Source organism: Temnothorax nylanderi, unplaced genomic scaffold, assembly GCF_030848795.1.
Source record: "Temnothorax nylanderi isolate EJ_2023f unplaced genomic scaffold, tnyl_v1.0 TNYL_tig0019_pilon, whole genome shotgun sequence".
Taxonomy (NCBI): domain Eukaryota; kingdom Metazoa; phylum Arthropoda; class Insecta; order Hymenoptera; family Formicidae; genus Temnothorax; species Temnothorax nylanderi.
In genome coordinates, this window is record NW_027249081.1 from 1484567 (window position 1) to 1506397 (window position 21831).

The 21831-nt window shown below is 38.2% G+C and overlaps 2 protein-coding genes across 8 annotated transcripts in view; one reads left to right on the plus strand and one right to left on the minus strand.

The window, feature by feature from the left end:
• Positions 1-923: 923 nt before the first annotated feature.
• LOC139769037 (uncharacterized) lies at positions 924-10390 on the minus strand. 2 transcript variants are annotated; one of them, XM_071699783.1, is made up of 11 exons: positions 10059-10390; positions 9582-9715; positions 8892-9026; positions 8040-8231; positions 7821-7963; positions 7660-7726; positions 7403-7585; positions 6062-6333; positions 5815-5977; positions 5251-5375; positions 924-4138 (listed from the first exon to the last, which is right to left on the minus strand). In XM_071699783.1, exons 1-7 carry the CDS (start codon positions 10120-10122, stop codon positions 7406-7408), a joined length of 915 nt encoding a protein of 304 aa, XP_071555884.1. In that variant the 5' UTR covers positions 10123-10390; the 3' UTR covers positions 924-4138; positions 5251-5375; positions 5815-5977; positions 6062-6333; positions 7403-7405. The 2 variants fall into 2 exon arrangements, with proteins under 2 accessions (XP_071555884.1, XP_071555885.1); XM_071699784.1 differs by lacking the exons at positions 5251-5375; positions 5815-5977; positions 6062-6333; positions 7403-7585; positions 7660-7726 and having other exon boundaries at positions 924-1247; positions 10059-10378.
• Positions 10391-17583: 7193 nt separating this feature from the next.
• The window catches only part of LOC139769039 (uncharacterized), a 173289-nt gene continuing 169041 nt past the window's right edge, over positions 17584-21831 (plus strand). The window contains exons 1-2 of one of the 6 annotated variants that reach the window (XM_071699787.1): positions 17584-17945; positions 19931-20304. The gene's annotated coding sequence lies outside the window, so the exon portion shown is untranslated. Of the gene's footprint in view, positions 17946-19302; positions 20315-21831 lie in introns of those variants that run through there. The other 5 variants (XM_071699788.1, XM_071699790.1, XM_071699786.1 and 2 more) reach the window with 5 other exon arrangements.

Here is a 21831-nt window from a genome sequence, read left to right on the forward strand (position 1 = left end):
TGCTTATATGTACGAGCTCGCGCCCGTACGTCTATTTTGCGTTACCTATTTATGTATACACATACGATATATAATCCCTAGACTTGATAAGATAACAATTCGAGGATTACTATAGAGATGTCTAATGCAGATAACTGACGACACGTTAAAAAGGAGAGAGATCGATTTCAAATTGGGGATCCCCCCCTAAAAGAAAGATCTATGGATAAAAGGTGACTTGCTAGTTTCTGGGATACCCTGTACATTGATTGTGTGCTACCGGTTATTAAATATTCCGAATGTTATAGCTGGCGCGCGCGTAAGCGTAAGCACGGAAATTGTAGTTGCCGTCGCGGCTCGGATCCCGCCGGCCGATTAAGTGCGCGCCGTTGCTCGTTTTCATAATGACAATACGGCCGGATAACGAGAGAGTTGCGCCGAGATGAATCAACCGTCGAGACGATCGCCGCCCCTTCCGGCGCGAATGAGTCCGCGTAAAAGCGGGGACTTAAAACTCATCGGCTCGAACGTGCATAACCACACCGAAAAAATCATATTCTTGATTTAAGAATATCCCACTAAACAATAAAATATTTCCCACTAAAATACGCGCCAAGTATACAATCTAAAGATAAGAGGGCTTTCCTCTAATAAATAGTATAAAATATTCTAATATAATATTAGAGGGATATTCTAAAAAATAGAATATATCCCTCTAATATTATATTCTAATTTTTTAGAATATTCTTCTAATACAAAAAAATAGCGTAAAATATTGTACAAATAAGGAATTACACAAAATATTAAAAATAAAGACTTAAATAAGATAAAAATAAAGTCATTTTTTTATTTTTATTCGATTTAAGTCTTTATTTTTAATTCCTGCAAAATTTCTTATTTTTTAAATATATTATTAAAGTCAATCAAAAATGCAAAAAACAGAATTGCAAATGTTCAGACACGTATAGAATACGTAATTTATTTTGTATCTCACAAAATGTGATACAATATAAACTTATAAATGTTTAAACAGAAGATACATCATTTATAAAAACTATGAATAAACGCAAATCATTTACAAATAATAACCTTATAACTATAACCTTATAATATATACCTAAAAATTACATAAGTATTTCCATCAGACCCCACATGAGCAGTGGATGGATAAAACGATACGAGATCTTTATATTCTATTAACAGCCATTCTGGAGTAGGTATAATTTCATAGGAATGCAAGTGTTCATTAAAACCAACGGTTTGCAGTCCTGACAAAAGAAAGAAAGGACGCTGTTGTACATTTTGTGGTTTTATTATCCAACATAAATTGGCAAATATAGGTAAATCGTGTTTGTAATTAATAACAACAATCATGTTAGATTTGTAGCAGGTACCACAAATAACGGCTTCTTTGACTGCAAACGATTGTTCTAATTCATGGGGTATATAATTTCGAAATTTTTCAAAATTTTCACAATTTATTAGCTTATGTTCCTTTGGATGATATTTAACATTATCTGAAAAACCTCGTTTACTCAGAAGTCTTGCACAACATGAAAGCGCATATCTTTTTGCAACTGAAAGGGGTAGATTTTTTCGGCAACTCATATTGTTTGCTACTCTTTTTATGACAGGACGATGTTTTCCCTCAAATCTCATTGACCAAATATTTATCATTGGTCCTATCAAATTCATGATGCGAGGATAGTGTATCATAAAATGATGTTTAGGTTTCAATGTTTTACTAAAAAGTACGCAATACATCTCATGATGTTCGGCAACTAAAGTTGAAAGGTACTTAGTTAATTCTTGTCGAACATATGGAGCCATTACAATATCTAGTATTGTAGCAAGAATTCTGTAAAATCTCCAAACTTCATCATATTCTGGCACTAAGTCTCCAATTAGTAAACCGAAATGACGCACAAAAAACATAGTTTCAGACGCAGACATTTTTAATTTTTGATTGCGAATGCGATCTGCAGTAATAAGTGAGGGCTTATCACCTGAATCGCGATAATTGAAATTTTGAATACGGTCATTGAGAGTCTCAAGAGTGAAAAAATTCATATGATTTATGAGATAATCTAATATAGCACATAAATCATAATGACACACTCCCTCGAAAAAATCATGCATTAAATCGCATACTAAATTTTCAGTAACATGATAAGAGTTTAGAATGTGCCATATACAACGATTTTTTATTCCAGTTTGAGAAACATTATTACTTAGTACATCTTCTTCATAATTTATTCTATTACGAAGTGCCAGAATATTTTCTCTTAATTGCCTTTTCATGATATTTTTATGCTCCTTACAAAACCTGCAGTAATAATCTGCATTAAATGATTCCACAAAGCCAGTCACGGCATGTTGCCCTAAATTATCTCCTAGAATTTGACACAGAGCAAAATAAACAGTATACTCATCTGATTCAGTTTGAATTACAATACCATTTGTCTCTAAATCTATCAATTCATCAATAATAGGTGCAAATACCTCTCTATTATGATTTTTTCTATGATCACTTAGAAAAATAGAGGCAACAAAAATATTTTCCAACAAAGAAAGCAAATATTGCGGAATGCATGGTATGTGATAATAAAATGCTCCCAAACTATGGTCACCTGAATGAGAACCTGTTTGATTGTCAGGTTCAACGTCATCAAAATATAGATTTAGAGGCAAAACAATACGATTTTCAAAAATATTTTGCTCTATGTTTTTCCAGAAAGGACTTTGCACGACATTTGTAAAAGACTGCGAATTTTTAAGATTTTCAACATTACTCATTATGGCATTAAAAACATCAGGCAATTCTAAAAACTGTTTTAACGTACGTTTCATAGAAATAAATTGACCAGTCAATTCTACTGGTGTCAAAACTAAGTTACCTCTAACATTTTTAATTTTCTCACCCACGCCTATAATATATGAGTTAGGGCCTACATAACAATCACTTTGTTCTAGAGCATTCACTCGTTGAGTTTCACTTTCAACATTTGAAAACATATCGTACAATGCAGCAAACATAGTATCTAAATTTCCTATCTCTTCTTGAGGTATATTGTTATTTCTAACTACAGTAAGAGTTTCATTCCTTAACATTTCTAGAAAACCACTTGAAGCAAATTCTTTAATATAATCGAGAATATTTTGCACTTGAGATCGATTAAGAGTGATGTCATTGTATAATTTAGCAACAAGAGCCAAAGATGACTGAAATAAAATATTTTGAAAATTTAAAACAATTTCATAAAATTGCCTGATGTTTGGATTGCCTTGTAAATTATTACAAACATTTTCGTTTATAGGCATTGGAAAGTTATCATCCATAGGAACATTTTCACGATTAACTATCATGACATTTTCAGGTAACACATTTTCTATCACTTGCATTCTTAAATGAGGTCTGATGGAATGTTTTGTTTTTAAATGTTTTTTGAAAGACTTAACAGTGTCATACTCTCTGCTACAACCATCTTGAGCACAAGTATAAATGCTTAGAACATTAAAAGAATGAATAATCTGCAAGTGAGTGCATAGCGCACCTATTGAATGCAGGATTGCACGACATTCATTACAAGTATATGACATGTTGTATCTTGCAGTCAAAAATTAATAAACTTAAAAACTAATAAACTTAAAAACTAAACTTAAAATTATTAACCGTGCTCTATTACGAAGCTTTAACCGATTTAGAACGATAGCAGCTTTCAGTGATAAATCAAAAGTAACAAAAAGTGACCAGTTAGCAACATTGATTATTAGTCATAAGTATAAGTTGAACATTGAAGCAAATACTTTATTTTTCTCTTGAGGCAAGTCCTCTGAGAGAGCTTATTAGACTTGCAACTCGAGAGATATTCTCATCTTCTTCCAAATATAAATGATAAAAATAATGTTGTACAAAATACCATATAGCCTTGCACTGTTCAGGATATACTGCATCGAGAGTATGGTATGCTTTCAGGCAAGTATCCAGAGCTGCCACTGGTGTTCTCAGATTATAGCAAACACCATCAATTTGAACGTAGGTGGCCGTTATGTTTGTGAGTGTCTGTCCGACAACTATAAGAATCGGTTGGAGACGGGCTCCAATGGCATTGAAATGGGCACGATGCCCTTTAATAGCTCTCTTCAGGTCTCCTGGGACCTACAAGTTCATTAAACTTATTTAGTTACCAAAAAATTTTAACATAAAGTAAGAAAAATAAATAAACGTACAAAACGCACAATATGTAATAAAACGTTATTTCATAAAATTGTTAATAATAAAAATATTTTATGTGACGTAGACCAATACAATTTAGTAGAGAGTCGTCTTTAGCCGTTAATTATTGCAAACGTGTAAATACTCTGTCACATGTAGCAATGGTTAATTAAGCGCGAACTCTGTACTAGATTATATTAATTGTTCTCTATGCCACAGAAAATATTTCATCACCAGCAATTTTATGAAATAACTTTCTTGTAGATCTTTAATCTGACATTAATTCGTGTTTTGTAAATGTAAAGTAAAGTGCATTGTTAAACTTGCGTTTTTTCTAATATGTAAAAATTGTGTTACTCAACCATTAATAATTTGATAATAAACCGTTACATTTATGACTTTATTAATAATAAATTGTATATTAATTGTATATTAATTGTATTCTGTTTTAAAAAATATCATTAATTCTTATAGATTTTAATAGATTTCCAATTTAAAAGCTCATTGAGAAAAATGCTGATTTTGTAATTAATTCCAATAGTCTTCATTTATACTCATTCATATATATACTTGTTAACTATTTTCCCATTGATTCCAATAAAGATTTTGTTAGAAATCTCAATAAGGCGATTTCTTTGATCAATAGATCGGATTTTGCATTCCAAATTTCTGATTATTTCCGATAGAATTGTTGATCAATTGGAATCAATGGGAAAATAGTCAATTAATATTTAATAAATATCAGAAATTTCTGATGCAAAATTTGATTCATTCCTATTAATCAAAGAGACCGCTCAATCGGAATTTGTAAGAAAATCTTTATTGTAATCAATGGGAAAATAATCAATGGAGTATATAAAAATATACGAATAAAGTCTACTGGAATTGATCGAAAATTTCTAATGCAAAATCCGTATTCCTTCTCATTTCTTTTTTCATCGAATAGTTTAAGCAAGATTAATAATAAAATATATTTTTAAGGTAAATATCTTTTTATGTTTAAATTGTTCTTTGTCTTTACTAAAGAAATTGATATAATTTGAAATACTACTTACAGTCACATGGAAAATGAAGAATTTTCTTGCTTCTTGTACTGATGGAATGTTACCTGTGCTTTTACCTCGTCCTCGCTTACAGCACAAGGATGGTAATAAAAATAATGTTATTACGTCTCTTTTATCTATAAATATTACAATAGGGAATATTACAAGTGAGAGATATTAGAAGAAAAATAAAACTAGTACGTAGAAAATAGAAGTACTTACAGTATTGGACAAAAATTTTAATACACCCGAATATACACTACCGTTGCTCTTACCTCGTTTTCGTTTATAAGGATTTAAAAAAGTAAACATCATTATTAATAATTTTATCTTTTTTTAAAATTGCAATAGGGTTAAAAATTTTTCTAACGTTCTTTTACGAAGCGGTTATTTTCTTGTAAAATAATAAACTTACAGTGCTTCGTAAAAAAGCATTAGAAAGATTTTTAATCTTATTACAATTAAAAAAGAAATAAACGTACAAATAGAGATATATTTACTTTAATTTCTTATAGACAGTAGTGTATATGCGGATGTATTCAAAATTTTGACCGGTATCTGTAAAAGTATATTTACCTACAGGAGCAGCATGATATTGTTTCAATAAATCTCTTCCATAAATATCTGAAAGAGGAATCTCGGTTTCTGCCAATTCAATTATTAACTCTTTTGTAGTTTCCCACTTTGAAAATAAACCGTCTTCTTTACCTGGGAAAAGCTCTTTAAAATCCTGATTTAGCTAAAAAACATTATAACCAATTAGCACTCTGTAAAAGACAAAGTAAATTTACTTTATCAATAAAATTTTGCGTAGTATACTTACTAAGAGGTATCCATTAGGAAGCTTCAAGACATCCCATTTTTTTATATACTCATCAACAAGATCCTCTTCCTCATCTTCACTGTTTTCATCGCTGTCTTGTTGAACTTTATTAACCTCACACTGAATACTTGGTCTTGTGTCTAATAAGATTTTACGCCTAAAGGCATGCGTCAACGACCAATTCTCCAACAGTTGAGGCCAAGAATCCCGGCTTTTATGTTTCAAATATGTAATAGCAGTCTTGATAGTATTGTCATGTCTATCAATGCTTCCTAACATAATAAAAAGATTGTTATTTAAAGAAGAAAATAATCCATAACCTATTAATAATTTTTGTAATTAGATTATCTGGACTGAGATTCTGTAATTCATTATATAATGACGAATATTAATATCGTTAACTATTGATATAATAAATATTTATAAATGATAAATACAGCTGTCCTCTATTTAAAAGAAATTTACTTGTAAATATACGAACAACAGTTATATTTATAATTTATATATTTATTATATTAATAGTTAACAATATCGATATTTGTCGTTAACTAATAACAGAATACCTGCTTAAAACCGATTGTTTCAAGCTTCAGATAGCTTACCTAATGGCTAAAAAGTATAACATAGGTAACTCATACTATACTTTTTAACCATCAGGTAAGCTACTTGACACTTGGAACAATCGGCCCTTTGTGGATCTATTCTATAACTTGTAACAACCGTATCGCTATCGTTATGTTGCGTTATGTTTTTTGATGAGGCTATATCTATCTATCAATATCTATCGATTAGATTTCTATTTAGATTTTTAGTAGAAAACGCGAATGCATATTAAAAATGCACAAAGCATAAAAACGACATATTCTCAAAGCAGTGTCGGAACGTCATATAGGAATGATCATAGAGATCGGAAATTAAATGTTGAAAAAGCTGATAAGTTTTTTTTTTAATTTTTAAATCGCATGTCACAGATATTACTGTTTATTCTTGCACACACATTTACGTTAAATATAAAAATGTTACTTTTTTTTTATTAAAAATTCTAGAAAATTAATTTTTTTCAGTAAATTTGTATCGCGTATTGCATCGATAATACATTACGTGTGATAAATGTCAACTTGGAATCTACATTTTTAATATGTCAAAATATGTGCGTAATGATACATAACAATAACGACACACTGTCATTAGAAGTTACAGAATAGGCCTACAGGAAATTTATTAACTTCTTTAAAAAAAAAACAATATAAATTAATTCCTAAGACAAATGGAAAAATACTCAATGGATATAAATGTAATCTATTTTGATTCCAGAAATACTACAAATAAAAAAGGCCTTACCTTTTAATTTCGCTGGAGCAGTAATTTTATTTTTCCTAATGCGTCAAAGGCATGTTGCACTGAAGCAGAAGGAAGAGTTCCAGCGTTTTTCTTTTGGAGATTATATTTAATATTCCTCACCTTATTAGGTAGCTTGCCCTGCGCATTTCTGTGCGTCTTGTCAGGGGGAATATAATAAATGGCCTATAGAATAAAAACAATTTTTAATAAGGCTGTAATTGCAACATTGGCAATAAAATTTCTAAACAATAACTTACTGGATCTTCAGAAGGAAAAAGGGTACAAATCTTCTTAATAACTTCTATGTATTCAAAGTGGGATGGCCTGCGATTCCACAAAGAATAGATTTATTTATAGGAGAATATATAATGAACCAACAAACAAATATTCCTTTAAAATCATTATACTATGTACTTACACATAATTGACTCTTAACATTTCATGCACAACGGCATTTGTAATTGCAGTTCGATCTTTTTCATTTAATGTCCCTTTGAACTTGTAATTGTTTACTGCTGCCTCTGATGCCAGGTCAAAATTTGTAAAATATGTTTCAAGATCCTATAAAAACAAACAATAATTAAAAATACAGAAAAATGAAAGATATGCAGAGCAATAAAAAAAATAACATATATACCAGTTCTTTTAAATGGGAAAAACCTTTAAGAGTAGCCAAACGTTTGTTTGATCCACAATTTGACTTAGAGCTGCTCCTCTTCTTACCAGATGTTTCACCCTCTTTCACAGTATCGGATATTGAGCTTCCAGCTCTGGAATCTTCAAAGTTCTCACCTTCTAAATTTTTATCCCTCGTCTCGTTTTCCTGAGTCTTACAAAATAGAATAATATTATAGAAATAAAAAATAAGAAGTTGTTATCAGGCAACAAATTACTTGATCAGCTGATTTATTTCTTTTAAAAATACCAATGACAAAAAAATATTTAAAAATATATAAGAAGAGAGTATCAAAAATTAAATAATTACAAATATAAATATAAAACTTGAACAAAAGTTATAGCGTCATATTTTCTTCCGTAACATAAAGAATATCATAAAAAATATCATAAAATAAAAAATTCTAATATAACAAAATAGTTAAAAACTAATATTTATTGTCACAAAATAATGTGTATCAATTTAATGTGAAAGAATAAAAATCAAAATTAGTAAACTATAAATTATATATAATTTATTATAAATAAGTAAAATATCATTAAGTATACAATTACATATCAATATAAGGGTTAATATTAATAATATAAATTTAATTCAATTTGTCGTTGTATTATTGTTAATATTGTACATTCTAATCAAGATAGGTTCAATGCGCAATACAGAAAATATGAAGACTAAAAATTTAATATTAAATATTAAGGAAGAAGAGAAAAAAGAGATCTTGTTTCTTTTTCTCCTTTTCCCTAATACTTAATATTTAATTTTTATTTCTAATATTTTCTTTATTGTAGATACTATAATAAATATATTTACCTGATCTATGTTTTTACATGACTGCATTTGCAATACAGGAAGTGAGATTTCCTTTCCACTCATCAACTGACTGATAAAGTCTTCATCGTTATTTAGATGTTCTGTTAGTATATCCGTATAAGTTTGTCTGCCAATCTAAACAGAAAATAGTTTGTAAAGACTTAAATACTTTTGCTAATACATAAAAACAATAAAGAAATATTTATGTATTTTAATTATTTAAATTAACCTCAAAAAGCTAATGTAAAATTAATACATAAATATATGTTAAGATCGAATGTTCATTAACATATATTTATGTATTAATTTTACATTAGTTTTTTGAGGTTAATTTAAATAATTAAAATACATATTATATTTCTATATTGTTTTTATGTATTAGCAAAAGTATTTAAGACCCAAAGTTGGGTCGAGTCACAAATCGAAACCAATAAATCTATTTTTTGAAAGCAAAAAAAATAGTCATTAAAAATTAGCTTAAATATTTTTGATATTCAATGTTAATTCTCATTTAACCACATCGATGACCTTGATTAGTGATCTTATATATTGCCAATTGAAAAAAGTATCAATCTTTACTCTTACAATATTTTACATGTATCAAGGTCAACATTAGCAAGATGCTCGCGAAATAAATATATAGTTATCCATATAAATAATTATTTATATATTATATTATCCATAATTTACCTCTTTTGATGGACTTGTCTTGAAATCGTTCAAACAGTTTTCAAAATCGGCACGAAGACCAACTTCAGGTATTAACTCTCGTATTAGGTCCTGTGTGAGAACGCTTACTCTTCTTAATGAATTAATTTTTTCATCTAAAACATGAAAGATTAAACAACAATGTAAAAATGTGACTGTACTATATTGCATAACCTACATACTACATAATTAATTATTACATAACCAATATATTTTGTGCGACCTGCGCCTGTAATCCGGCCCTTCCCGCACATGGTGCGATTTTAGAAAGGGCCGTATTTCCAGTCACAAGTCACACAAAATATCATAACCAACATGTGCGGGTCGTAAATCGGCCGATCGCTCGGATTGTCACACTCGGCTTCGCCTCGTACGCCAAACTTCCTCGCGTGCGGCCGATTTACGATTCCCCGCACTTGTTAGCTAAGGTACTATAAAAAATCCAATTTGTATACTTACTTTCAAAACGGCAAACTAACTCGGACAAACCGTTCTTCAATAACCATGTTCGTACTTCTTCCATACTTCGCTTTTAACCTTGGATAACCGCGGGACGAAAACACAAGAACACACGAGAAAAACACGCCGTACTGCGCCGTACAGAGCACAGGGCGCCACAGGGTAATGCTAACGCATGCGCGAGCACGGCTAGAATTTGTTTATACCGGCGCTTCTTTTAGAATATTTTCTTTATTTTAAATGATATTCTTAACAAGAAACTTTTAGAGGAAAATTTTAGAATATTTGATTAGAAGAAAGCTTTAGAGGGAATTATTCTAAAATCAAGAATACGATTTTTTCGGTGTGAGAGCGATGCGATCGATCGGATACACACGATGGTCATTCAACTTTGCGATCGCTTCATGTAAACAAAATTTTGTGTAGATTAATTAATACAATTTTTCTTACCTCAATTTACCTCAAAAAGATCGACAACTTCTCAATTATAGATGATTAAAAATAAAATTTTTGCAGATAACTTACGAAACTGCTGAAAAAGAAAATATTTGAAAAATGTATCTATATATGTGTGTATTCAGTTTTTGGGGAAACATATTAAAATAATTAAAAGATACTAAATTATCTAGATGTCTTTTAATTTTTGAAATCTATTTTAAATAGTTTACTTATTAAACGTAATTTCAAATCAAAATATGGTTTGTCAAAATCAATATGAAGATGAGAAAATTATAAAAAGAATAGCCTCTGAGTCTTGAACAATTGATGACGTTAACTGAGAAATTTCACTGACAATGAGCGCGGATTTTAATTCAAGATGTAATTAGACCAAGATGTTGAATATTGAAGGTCGGAAGATTGTAAAAGATAATCAATCTTTGTGTAATCGATGAGATTAATTAAAGGATTTCACTGAACACGAGTTTGAGGACACCCTGTATATGTGCCAGGTGCGCACGAAGCCCCGATCATGATGCTCGTTTGATGGGGCACGAATGCATTGCCGACGCGTTACTGACCTATCCTCGCCGAGTGCCGCACAAGTAGGGTTCATTTGCGGTGGTCACGTGCGGTGTCGTGGATCTCGTTATGAGAACATCTTAAGCATGAAAGCATGGCGAGCGCCTACGTAATTAGCACAAACTATTGATTGCTAAGCCAAATCTCCGATATAATAACAAAGTAAGATTATTCGCCATTAAATGCATTGATAAACTGTTATTATTATAAAAATGTACATATTAAATATGTTATATAAAATATATATCGATAAATATTCCTAATAATAATTGATATCTTACGAGCGAATAAACTATTTATATATAATAGGGTATATATATTATTAAGATGATATTATTTATTCATAAAAGTTATTTTTAATAACTACGTGAAAATTAATTCTTTCGAAATGTAGTTATAGCACATAAACCATATAAAACCAGGTCGCGGTCGTTTCACGATGATCTCATAAAAGATTCAGTAAAGATATCACGACACGTCGAAATATTGATGCGAAATATTCGATGGGGTAATCCGACACGTCAATTGGCATGCGCGAATTTTCATTTTGTTCATCCGTTAATAGAAAGTCCATCGTGGCGTATTTTTTCAGCATGACGTATGGGCTACTTGTTGCGCATTTATCTCCGATATCCCATTAGCTTAATGATTTCTCGATTAATTGTTCAATTTGGATCGATAGCGGATTTTTCTATTCCGTTATAGAAAATATTTTCCGCCCCGAAAATCGTGGCTCATCTATTTCCGCTCGACTCGAGAGAGATGATTCAGGAGTTCAGTCAATTAATTACGGACGATATGAACTTTAAATACAGAATGCGGCAATCGGGCGCCGCGCATATCCAATATCGCGCGAGCGCGAGTGCGCCAATATCGGGAAAATTCATTATCTTACTCGGTACGTACGATTCGCGCAGGCTGTGCCGAGTACGAGAGGAGGTACCTGCGTTTGATGTGGGCTCTATTGCGAGAACGATAAACGTCCATCGTGATTCGGAGCCGATATGTCGAGCGCGCTATTATGGAGTAACCGCATCGTTGCGCGTCGAGGACGGCGAGGGGGGAAGAGAAAACGGCTTAATGGAAGAAACAAAGCGCGGCGCGCCGTTATAGGAAGTTATTATGCCTCCTTCCCTTCGCTCTCCCTCTCGCCCTCTTTCCCTCCTCCTCTCGCCCTCGTTCTCCTCTTTCTCTCTCTCTTCGTATATTTAGTATGGCCAACTGGCACGACCCAGGCCGTCGGCGATACACTCGATTTGGCATCCAGCCACCATTCCCACGCGCGCGATGACGTCGCAAGGCTGCGTTATCTAACGCAATGCCGTGTCCGTACCGCGTGCTACCTTTTGTTCCTGTTTCATCGCGCTTTACGTTCAAACATTGTTCGCGAAACGACCCGAGGCATCGTACGTCAACGAAGAGCGGTAGCGTGATACCTCAGCAGTTCGTAACTCCGATCGCGTCGGCAAATGCGAACTATTATGATGGAGTTTTCATGCGATAATTAATTGACTGGCGGATTTTCAAAGCGCATTGTGCAAAACGGTAAAAAATAATCAATTAAATAAATGTATCAACAAAATAATTAGTGGGAAGTTAAAGTCAAGAGCGTAAGACTGGTAAAATATCACTTCCTCCTAGGAACAACACAGTCTCTTTTCGCGCAAACCGTTCTCCAGCATGAAACAAGGAAGAGGGTATCTTATCTCGTAAAACAAAGGAAAAATGAAAGAAAACGAAGGTAAGGCGGAGATATATGAGATAGACTCGCGGTTTCGGCAATAGTAATGCGGGAAACACACACGCACAGTCGCACACACGGCACACGAGCGTATCTACGAGAGAACGGGCAACGGAAGATCGCGTGCTTCCGCGGGAAAGCGGCTGATCGCGTAGTATCGTGTAGCTTGGCAACAACGCGTTTCGCGATCTCGTCCCTGCGCGCCCAGGCAACGTCGCAACGCCCGTGTCCGTCGCGATCGGTGCACGGTGCACGCGTGGATCGTTGCGTGCGCGTGTACGCGAACGCGAACGTGTCGTCGCGCCGTTACAGGATTCCGAGGGGCGGAGGGAGGGGAGGAGGGGGAGGGGAGAGAGAGAGAGAGAGAGAGAGAGAGAGAGAGAGAGAGAGAGAGAGAGGAGAGAGAGAGAGAGAGAGAGAGAGAGAGAGAGAGAGAGAGAGAGAGAGAGAGAGAGAGAGAGAGAGAGAGAGAGAGAGAGAGAGAGAGAGAGAGAGAGAGAGAGAGAGAGAGAGAGAGAGAGAGCGGCGAGGAGCCGAGAGTGGGGCCGGCAGCGGGAGCAGGGAGGGACAGGAGGGCCGGGAGGGGCACTCCGGGGGGGAAGGTCGGTTGGGAGAAGAAAAGGGGAAAACGTCTGCGAACGCACGTAGCGGAATGAGCGAGAGACTGGATCCTTATGCACGACAACCGCTCGTAGGGATGAAAGGACGACTTCTCCCCCTTCCCTCCCTTCTCCCTCCGTCTAGTTCGCCAGTTGCGAATCAGGTGCTCTCGCGCCGCCGCGCCGTCAAGGCTACCCGGCTGCCGAGAAACTCCTCGCGGCGTTTTCGAGCCGGGAAACTTGCCGAGCGCACGTCGCACGTGCTCCCGATCCAATTAGCCGCGCCCCGCATCGCCGTCTGTTTTTCTCTGACGCGACGCGCGGTTTTTTTTTTTTTTTAGCAACGACGGCGATTTACAGGCCGCTTGTATTATATCAACTAATGACTTGTGTATTGATCGACGTGTAACTTCCGACATTCGCAAGTTAAAACTATTTTCTGAAATTCAGCTAACTTTATTACGCTGATTAGGAAAATGGTGACGATTCTGTTTCATCTCCTATAGATATCATTATGTTGTTTAATCAAAATCAACACATGCTAATATTTATCAAAATTCGAAAATATAAACGTTCAGAATTCAGAATACAAAGTAAAGAGAATGTTTTATTACAATTGTTATTAGGATTAAACAATATTCAATTAAATGTTTTTCCAGAATAATGTAATTGTTTTTAAAATAAAATAGTGAGTAAAATATATATATTTTTCTGTTTGATTTTTATCCTTTTTTAACAAATTCCTTTTTATGTAACCGATAATTTGAGTTTATTCGTTAAATAAAAATATTTGTATTACATATTTCAACATCAATGATTATCGTGTAAGAAGATGATGAGAAATATTTATTGAGTAGATGTCTATTGGAATGTAATACTGATTACACAAAACATTTAATCACTATACTGCTGGAGTCCTATAAGTCATTTAATATATAGTGTTAGAAGGTTCTTTATTGAATGCGTCAAGAACTACTGTGCTAAAAAATTACTAGATAAATAGATAACAGACATTCAAGCATATTCTTCAATAATATTTATGCGAAGAAAAATAGTAATTGAAGTTCTTTTTCATACTTTAAGTTTTTGCTTTTTTATTCTTTATCAAGTGCGATGTATATCAAGTTGATTGCATTTTGTTACGTTTCTATTTTAAGATTATGAGATTAGTAGCGAAAGAATTTGCTCATTTTCTATATAGCAGTTCTTTCAACTGAAAGTACTCTTTGGAACTCTCGTTGAACACTTTCGTGAATTGCGAAAGATCCGAATAGAGGCCGGGGAATGCGATTTGGGTCATGACCTACATTATATACTCCTTCTCTAGCTATCTCGTCCTTTCCCCCCCCCTCTCTCTCTCTCTCTCTCTCTCTCTCTCTTTATCCGTATCTCGATCTACATATCTGTCTCCGTTTGACTCTTCATTTATAATGCTTGTTCATGTTAACCCGGCGTCATATGTTGTAGTGATCGCGCACGAATATCTTACGTACGTTCCGTGCTCAACGACCGCCACACATATCAGAATGTAAATGATCATTAATTCGATTTACGACGTTTATCTGTAATCGTTATCAACTCGTAGCTGAATTAAGTATCATCTCGTAATATCTTCTCGTGTTATGAAAATTCATAAAGTGATATGACTTTGGAAACTTGAAGACCGTGCTATCAGAGCGATTCGAATGATTACAAATATATATAAGGTACCTGAGCTAAATAAGGCTCGCGTTATTTATTTAATTTCTTTAAAACTGTATTTATGAGAATATTGAAGTACACTAACAATAAATGAAAACTAATAAAATCTTTATTTCTATCAGTAACAAAAATAAAATATGTGTCTTTCGCAAAGAATAATTATAAAGAACAAAAAATTTTTTTTAACTCTGTCATTGGGCCTTATTATATATTCATACATATTAAGGCCCGAATAAAAAATATTTTCTCTTCAATGTGAAAAGAAAAAGAGGAAAAAACGAACCATACAAGAAGTTCAGCTAAAACGAACAGGCCTACGTACTCAAAGCTTAAAACGCGTTTTTAACCGGTAAATTCCAAAACCTTATTTAATGCTGGGCTTTATTCGGCTCAGGTACCTTACAAATGTCATCATTCTAGAAATGCGATATATGGATTTATTTCCTTTTACGTTTTGAAGTAAGACAATGTTGCACTTTTTCTCTTTAGATCTTAATTTTATTCAACGCTTGATGGATAGTTGTGAAATTGAGATGTGAAACAAATGGACAGGACTTACAACACACAAATGGACAGGAAAGAATAATACAATTTTAGAAAATCTTTTTCTCTTCAGGTATAAGGCTTTATGATTTATGACACTTATTTATTACGTGAAACGACGATTGTATTGTCCTGTGCATTATCTTGTCTTTTCAATTTTTAACGTATTCAAGAGATAGCAACATACGTTAAGTTACATACACAGAAATGTATATGTACCACTCCGCTTGTTACGCGCATCGAGTTTATCCAGAAATTGTTTTATTGCGAGAGGAATATTGCGAATCCCGAATGTTGCCGGTACGTCGCAAATTATGCTTTTCACTGTACAGTCAACGGACGTTTGTCATCCTCGCGGAAAATCAATTTCGGAGCGCAGAAATGAGTTTACCGTGCGAGGAGTACCTGGAGCGCGCGAACGTTATCGTGCCGCTCTTGCGTGAGCGAGAGATACGGTGCCGCGATACAGTACCCCGGCGACGCCGACGGCATTGATATTTTATTCCGTTCTCTTGTACATCGCCGCGTCTCCACGACATCGTACGTCGTCGTCGGAAACGGGCGCTGTGAAAATCTCGAAATTGCTCACTTCCCTTCCTGCCCCCGTCGCTCGATGCGCGCGACGGTCGTTTTAAAATTATAAAGCGCCGTAAGTCTCTGCTCGGGCGGATGTTGACTCGGTTAACATTGCGTTACATCGTGGGGTAAAAATGACGCGATCAGCGATGACGTACACCTCGGTGACGATAACTCATCGATTCTACGACTAACGATGCGTTTAACTCGGCGATATCGTTAGTCATTTTTTATAACATTACTATATCGCGTATGATAGCGTCGACGGTGGTTGTTCACGATTGACCGAAGGGTAAAATTAGGACAACAAATTCGATCTTCTTCCCTTTGACAAACTAACATTTGAATATTAAAGATATCTGTACCTATATGCTGAATATTTAAATTGTTCGAAAACTTGAGATGAAATTAACAGGTGTATGATTCCGTAATCGTTTATATGGATTGTTATTGATACATCGATTATACCCGTTATTCAGAGATCTTTCTTCTCTCTTTTCTTTCTCCTCTTACTTTCTCTAAAATGCTGAATGTGCGTCATCAGTCTTTTTACAGTCTTACTTACGTGTTTCTTATGAATATCTATTAAATATCTAAAAATATTGAAATATCAGGCTCGTTTTATGCAAAGCAATATGAGGAGATAATATGCCAACGATGTGAGCTAAATTTAAAATATTATACATTAATAATAGAACTATTCTTGTAAACTTGATTTTAGTAAGTTACTGAAGAAGACTATAAGTGAAGTCAAAACGTTTACTTTGTGTCTATTCTATTTATGAATAAATTTTAATTCTATTATTGATATTTTAATATAATATCTTGAATTTAGCTCGTATCGTTGGCCCATTATTCCTTCATATTGCTTTACAAGAATCTTGTTACACGTAAGATCGCGCGATAAGTTGAAGATTATCGAAATTAATCTTTCACTTTCACACGGCACGATCTCGCTCGATCGTTTTAGCGTCGTTCTCTCGTTACAGCAAGGTCGCGTGCAGATTTGGCGTTAACGAGTAAATACCGATAACCTAGCAATACGCCAGAAACTTTCTCGCGAGTCTCGCGACCGTCGGAGGTAGGTAGGTAGAGAAGAACGGATGAGGAGAAGGGCAGATTCGTGTACGCGAGCGGGGATAGACGTAGAACGCAGGGGGGCGGCCGGGGGAGATCGAGCGCTACGTTGTGTGGGGTTGCGTGGGTCGCGAGGGGCAGAGAGGGGTGGAAGCTGAGCAGGGAGGGAGACGGCAAAGAGACGGCTGGGTGGGGAAGGATGTGCTTGCTATCGGCATTCGGTCGCAATCAGCAGCTCGGCGGCTCTCAGTTTGTGTCGGATCTCCGTCGCGGTCGTTTCGTAACACGGTTCCCTGTACCACGCTGCGCTCCGTTTTTATTCTCTCTTTCTCTCTCTCTCTCTCTTTCTCCTCCTCTCTCTCCACCCTTCTCTCTCCGTTTCTCCCCCCGGCCCCACCCTCCCTCACCCTTCGTAGTCCGTTCGCCACTCACTACTCGCCCATCCCTCCGTGTCCCTCCGTCGCGTCGTCAACGACATCGGAGTTTCCGCCCCAGCGGGAAGCGACCACGATTTTCCACGAACGAGGCGCGTTCTCGATTCTCCGGTCTCGCCCGTGCTCCGTTTTTATGTGTGTTAAGTGCCCTTGGGCGATAGAAAAGTACGAGTGAAAACACGGAAGAATCTCAGAGGTGCTTATCGTCTTTTTCTTATAATCGTCACGCTCGCGCGCGTATATGTGTGTGTGTGTGTGAGACGGAACGTGCGTGATACGTACCTTCGTTTCATCGCCACGCGGACGTCGCGGATCGCGAGGAGGCTGTGAGATCCGCGCGAGGATTTACGAGGGCGCAAGAGGGAACGCGACCGCTGGCATTTCTTCGGTGTCGTCTTTGTCCGAGCGTGATAGACGCATTATCGAGTCACGCGTAACCCGAATTAATTACAGACGCGTGCCAAATGACCCGAGGGCTCGCGCCGAATCGCGCGTCCCGCTGGTCGTCGACGAATCTACGATTCACGCGAAAGCGGACGTCACGCGTATCGTGCGATAAGCGAGGTTGACTCGGGACGGTGTGCGTTCTTACCAAGAAGATTGATTAGTATAGCGGCCCGCCGTGACTCGGCTCGTTTCGACGAAAACGCGTGAAAAATGCGCGCGACTATGGGCCACTTGCGCACGTATGTTCGCGTTTGTTGTTCTTTATTCGCGCATCGTTCATTGTTCGAGATTCTGCGCGACGGAAAACGTCGCGGATGTTATCTCGATGAATCATCGACGGCTTAAGATTTCGATCGTTGATCGAGAGTTCGACGCGCTCGCGCCAACGTTTATTTGAGCTAACTGATGCCATCGCGACCGTATTAAGGGCTGTCCGTGCCGTCAACGCTTTCGAAGAACCCGCATCCACCTGAGTAATCCACGCGTTCCGTCGCGTCTGAAGGCTGAATCATCGACGATTCCCGGCAAGGTCATTCGCGCCGCTCCGAAACGAAAGTTCGATTCAATCTAAATTTATCGCATTCCATTCTCCAGATATACATGGTAGGTAGTTCTCGAGTAAACAATAATTTAGCTTACGAACGATAGTTTACGTTAAATATTTTCCTTACGAAGCGCATTGCGTCCTCGCTTTGAGAACGATCGAAGTGATAATAAAGATAAATAAAGCAATAAAGATTCGAATCGAATTTCGTAGATTCGACGACGGACAGGGGATCGGACTTGACTGCCGGGATCGCGCATCCTTTTTTTCGGTGACGAATGAATCGGGAGCGACGCACACTTGTTTTACGTAATGAAACCGCGTTCGCGTCAGGGGGAGAGAACGAGCGGAGCGCGCTCGAATCGCTCGCTCGCTCGCTCGCTCGCTCGCTCGCTTGCTCGCGCGCGCGTGCGCCGCGTGTAATCTATCCGTCGTCGAGCCCCGCGCGTCCGTCGCTCTTTGCGTTCGGTCGGCGCGGCGCGGCGCGGCGCGGGGTGGGGGGTCGGTCGGTCGGGTCGGTCGGGGCGAGGGAAGTGGAGGGGAGCTCTTCGATCATCGGCATTACTGGCCTCCCTCGTGCGTCCTCGTGTCCCGTCGGAACGGCGCGGCGGCGATCGGCTCGCTTCGGGCGCCGTCGCCACTGTCGCCAGTCTCGCACTAGCTCGCGCGCGCTACGGATCTACGTTGCGTCTCTCGACCTCTCTCGGCCTTCTCTCTCTATCTCTCTCTCTCTTTCCGCGACTTTGACGGAATCCCGGCAGTGGTTAGCGCGGAGTAGACGGTAGATCCATCTACCCATCTAATTTATCCATCTAACGTCCACGACGTGTCTCTCGGTGTCTTTCCAGCGCGAGGAGTTTAACGTCGCGTGATCTCGCCGTCGATTCGCGGCCTGCCGTTGCTTTTCTCTCGCGTTTCTCCCGCGCGTCGTCGTCGTCGTCGTCGTCGTCTCCTCTCTCGGTGGTCTCCCGTCGGTGGTGTGCGCGCTTCTTGGATACGCGGTCACGCATGCACGCATGGACAAGCAACGGCGACGCGGCACTGCCCAATGATGGCCGTGCCGGGCATTACCGTTGACGTAGTGATGTATTATTAGTGGTGCGCGTCGCGGGGAAAGTGCTGGTGTGCCGCGGTCTCGCTGTCCCGCAGCTCACTTCAGCCCGTATAAATATCTCTTTCTCTCTCGGCAGTCGGGAGTCGGGAGTCGGGAGTCGGGAGTCGGGCGGTCGGCACCGAGATAATAGCCGCCGCGGAGTGTGCTCCTCGTTGTCTGCGTCGTCATCGGGAATCAGTGATCGTCGGCGAAGGGAAGGCACGGATATACGTACGGGCGGTTTACACACGTATTTCGCCCCCCTGCCGGCCCGCCCCTACGAGTTCGCGCGAGTGAAAGAGTTTCGTATTATCTATTATATATCAGTGCACGACAGTTTTTCGTTCGCTCTCTCTGGTGTGTGGATTTATCATATTTGGATACACCCGTATTATCGTATTGGATATACTGCGATCCCCGTCGCCGCCGGAGCCCACGTTCAGCCCCCGTCGGCCCGAGATCGTGATTCCGGTGAGTGTGTGTATGTGTGTGTTTTCTATCTCACGTTATCCATTATATATCGTGTTCATTCTCGTGCCGCCTTTCGGCCGTGGGATCGATGCGCGATCCCGAGACGCGTGACGCGTGACGGCACGTCGCGCTTATCGCTCTCGATCGGCTGCCATCTTGTTATTTGTAGCCGCCGTCGCGTACGCGCCTCGCGAGCGTGTTCGCGCGCGCGTCAGGACCGATTAAAAGTCTGGTGGAAAACGCGAGCGATCAGCGAGGTGTCTCCGTTTCGCCGTTCGCGATTATCGAGAGTCGCGATCGTCGCGATCGTCGCGATCGCGTCATCTGCTCCGGGCGGATCGAGAGATAACTCCGTTTCTTATCTTTCCTCGATCGTTCTTCTATCGCGGATCGATACCGTCGCCGAGAGGGGAGGAGGAGGGGGGGGGGAATCGAAATTGATAAGACGTTTCGGAGGCGGAGACGTGATTAACTGTCTCTGCTATCAGCTCGGCGAAGCGGACGTCTCCGTTTGTTTACGGCGATTCCAAGGCGGGCCGGAGCGCGAGGCGCTCCGGTTTTTTTTTATCCGTGGCGACGGCGAACGAGATGGAAAATGGAAACTCGGTCGACGCGGCGGTCGTGTAAATACGACTGGTCGCGAAAGTGGCCGGGGCGCCGCGCCGCGCCGCGGAGTACGAGCGGAGCCATCGCTCGTCGCCGCTCAGTCTTTTAGCGATGCTTTACGCGGAATTGTCTCGTTAACGCGAACAGCTTCGCGATAAAGTTGCGCGAGTACGCAACGTGGTTTTCGTTATCGTTTCGCCGATAATTTTACTTGAAAACATAGTATTCTATAAATACGCCGTTTAACGAGGCTGCGAACTCGCGACGAAATAGTTGTAATCGCGTCGTAATCGTGATTTCCGTTTTATCTACGTTATTAAATTCGTAGGGTCAAGTTATGCTCAATTTGAGTAATTTTTAATCATTCCTGTAAGTTGCCACTGCTCCTACTCAATTTGTCGTTAATTTAACTAAACCAACGAAATTAAAATAATAAATTTTGACACATTTAATAGTTAAAAATAACAAAATGTTATTTAACTCAAGGTATTGGTTCAAATTTCCTTTAATATTTAACACTGTAGGCGGGTTTGATGAAACTCCGGATACTCGCGTCTTAACTCTCTTTTCGAATGGCGATACTGTTTCAAGATCGCGCGCGGGTGAATTATCTTTTAAGAAAGATGCGCCGAATTCCGTAGAGATTTCGCGCTGTAAAACCGTCTTGTGAAAATACAGTCGGCGGCGACCGCGCTCGCGAGAAATATTTGCGCCTGTCCGAATTGTTTCATTTAAGAACGACTAGTGAAAAGTTAACGACCGGTATACGCGGAATTTATTTCTACTCTCGTTTCGGAGAACTTGCGTGACGTGCGTGGGAGTTTGGCTCGCGCGCAGCTGATCCGTCGGGGATTGACGTCGCAAGGCGATTTCCTCAACCCTTTGCCTTTCCGTGTCAAGCTGGACTCGATATAATACTTT

Coding starts and splice junctions, on each gene's coding strand:
- LOC139769037 (XM_071699783.1), bottom strand. CDS start 10,122: ATGGAAGAAGTACGAACATGGTTATTGAAGAACGGTTTGTCCGAGTTA. Junction 9,716..10,058: donor GTTAGTTTGCCGTTTTGAAA/GTAAGTATACAA, acceptor TTCATGTTTTAG/ATGAAAAAATTAATTCATTA. Junction 8,232..8,891: donor CATGTAAAAACATAGATCAG/GTAAATATATTT, acceptor CTATTTTGTAAG/ACTCAGGAAAACGAGACGAG.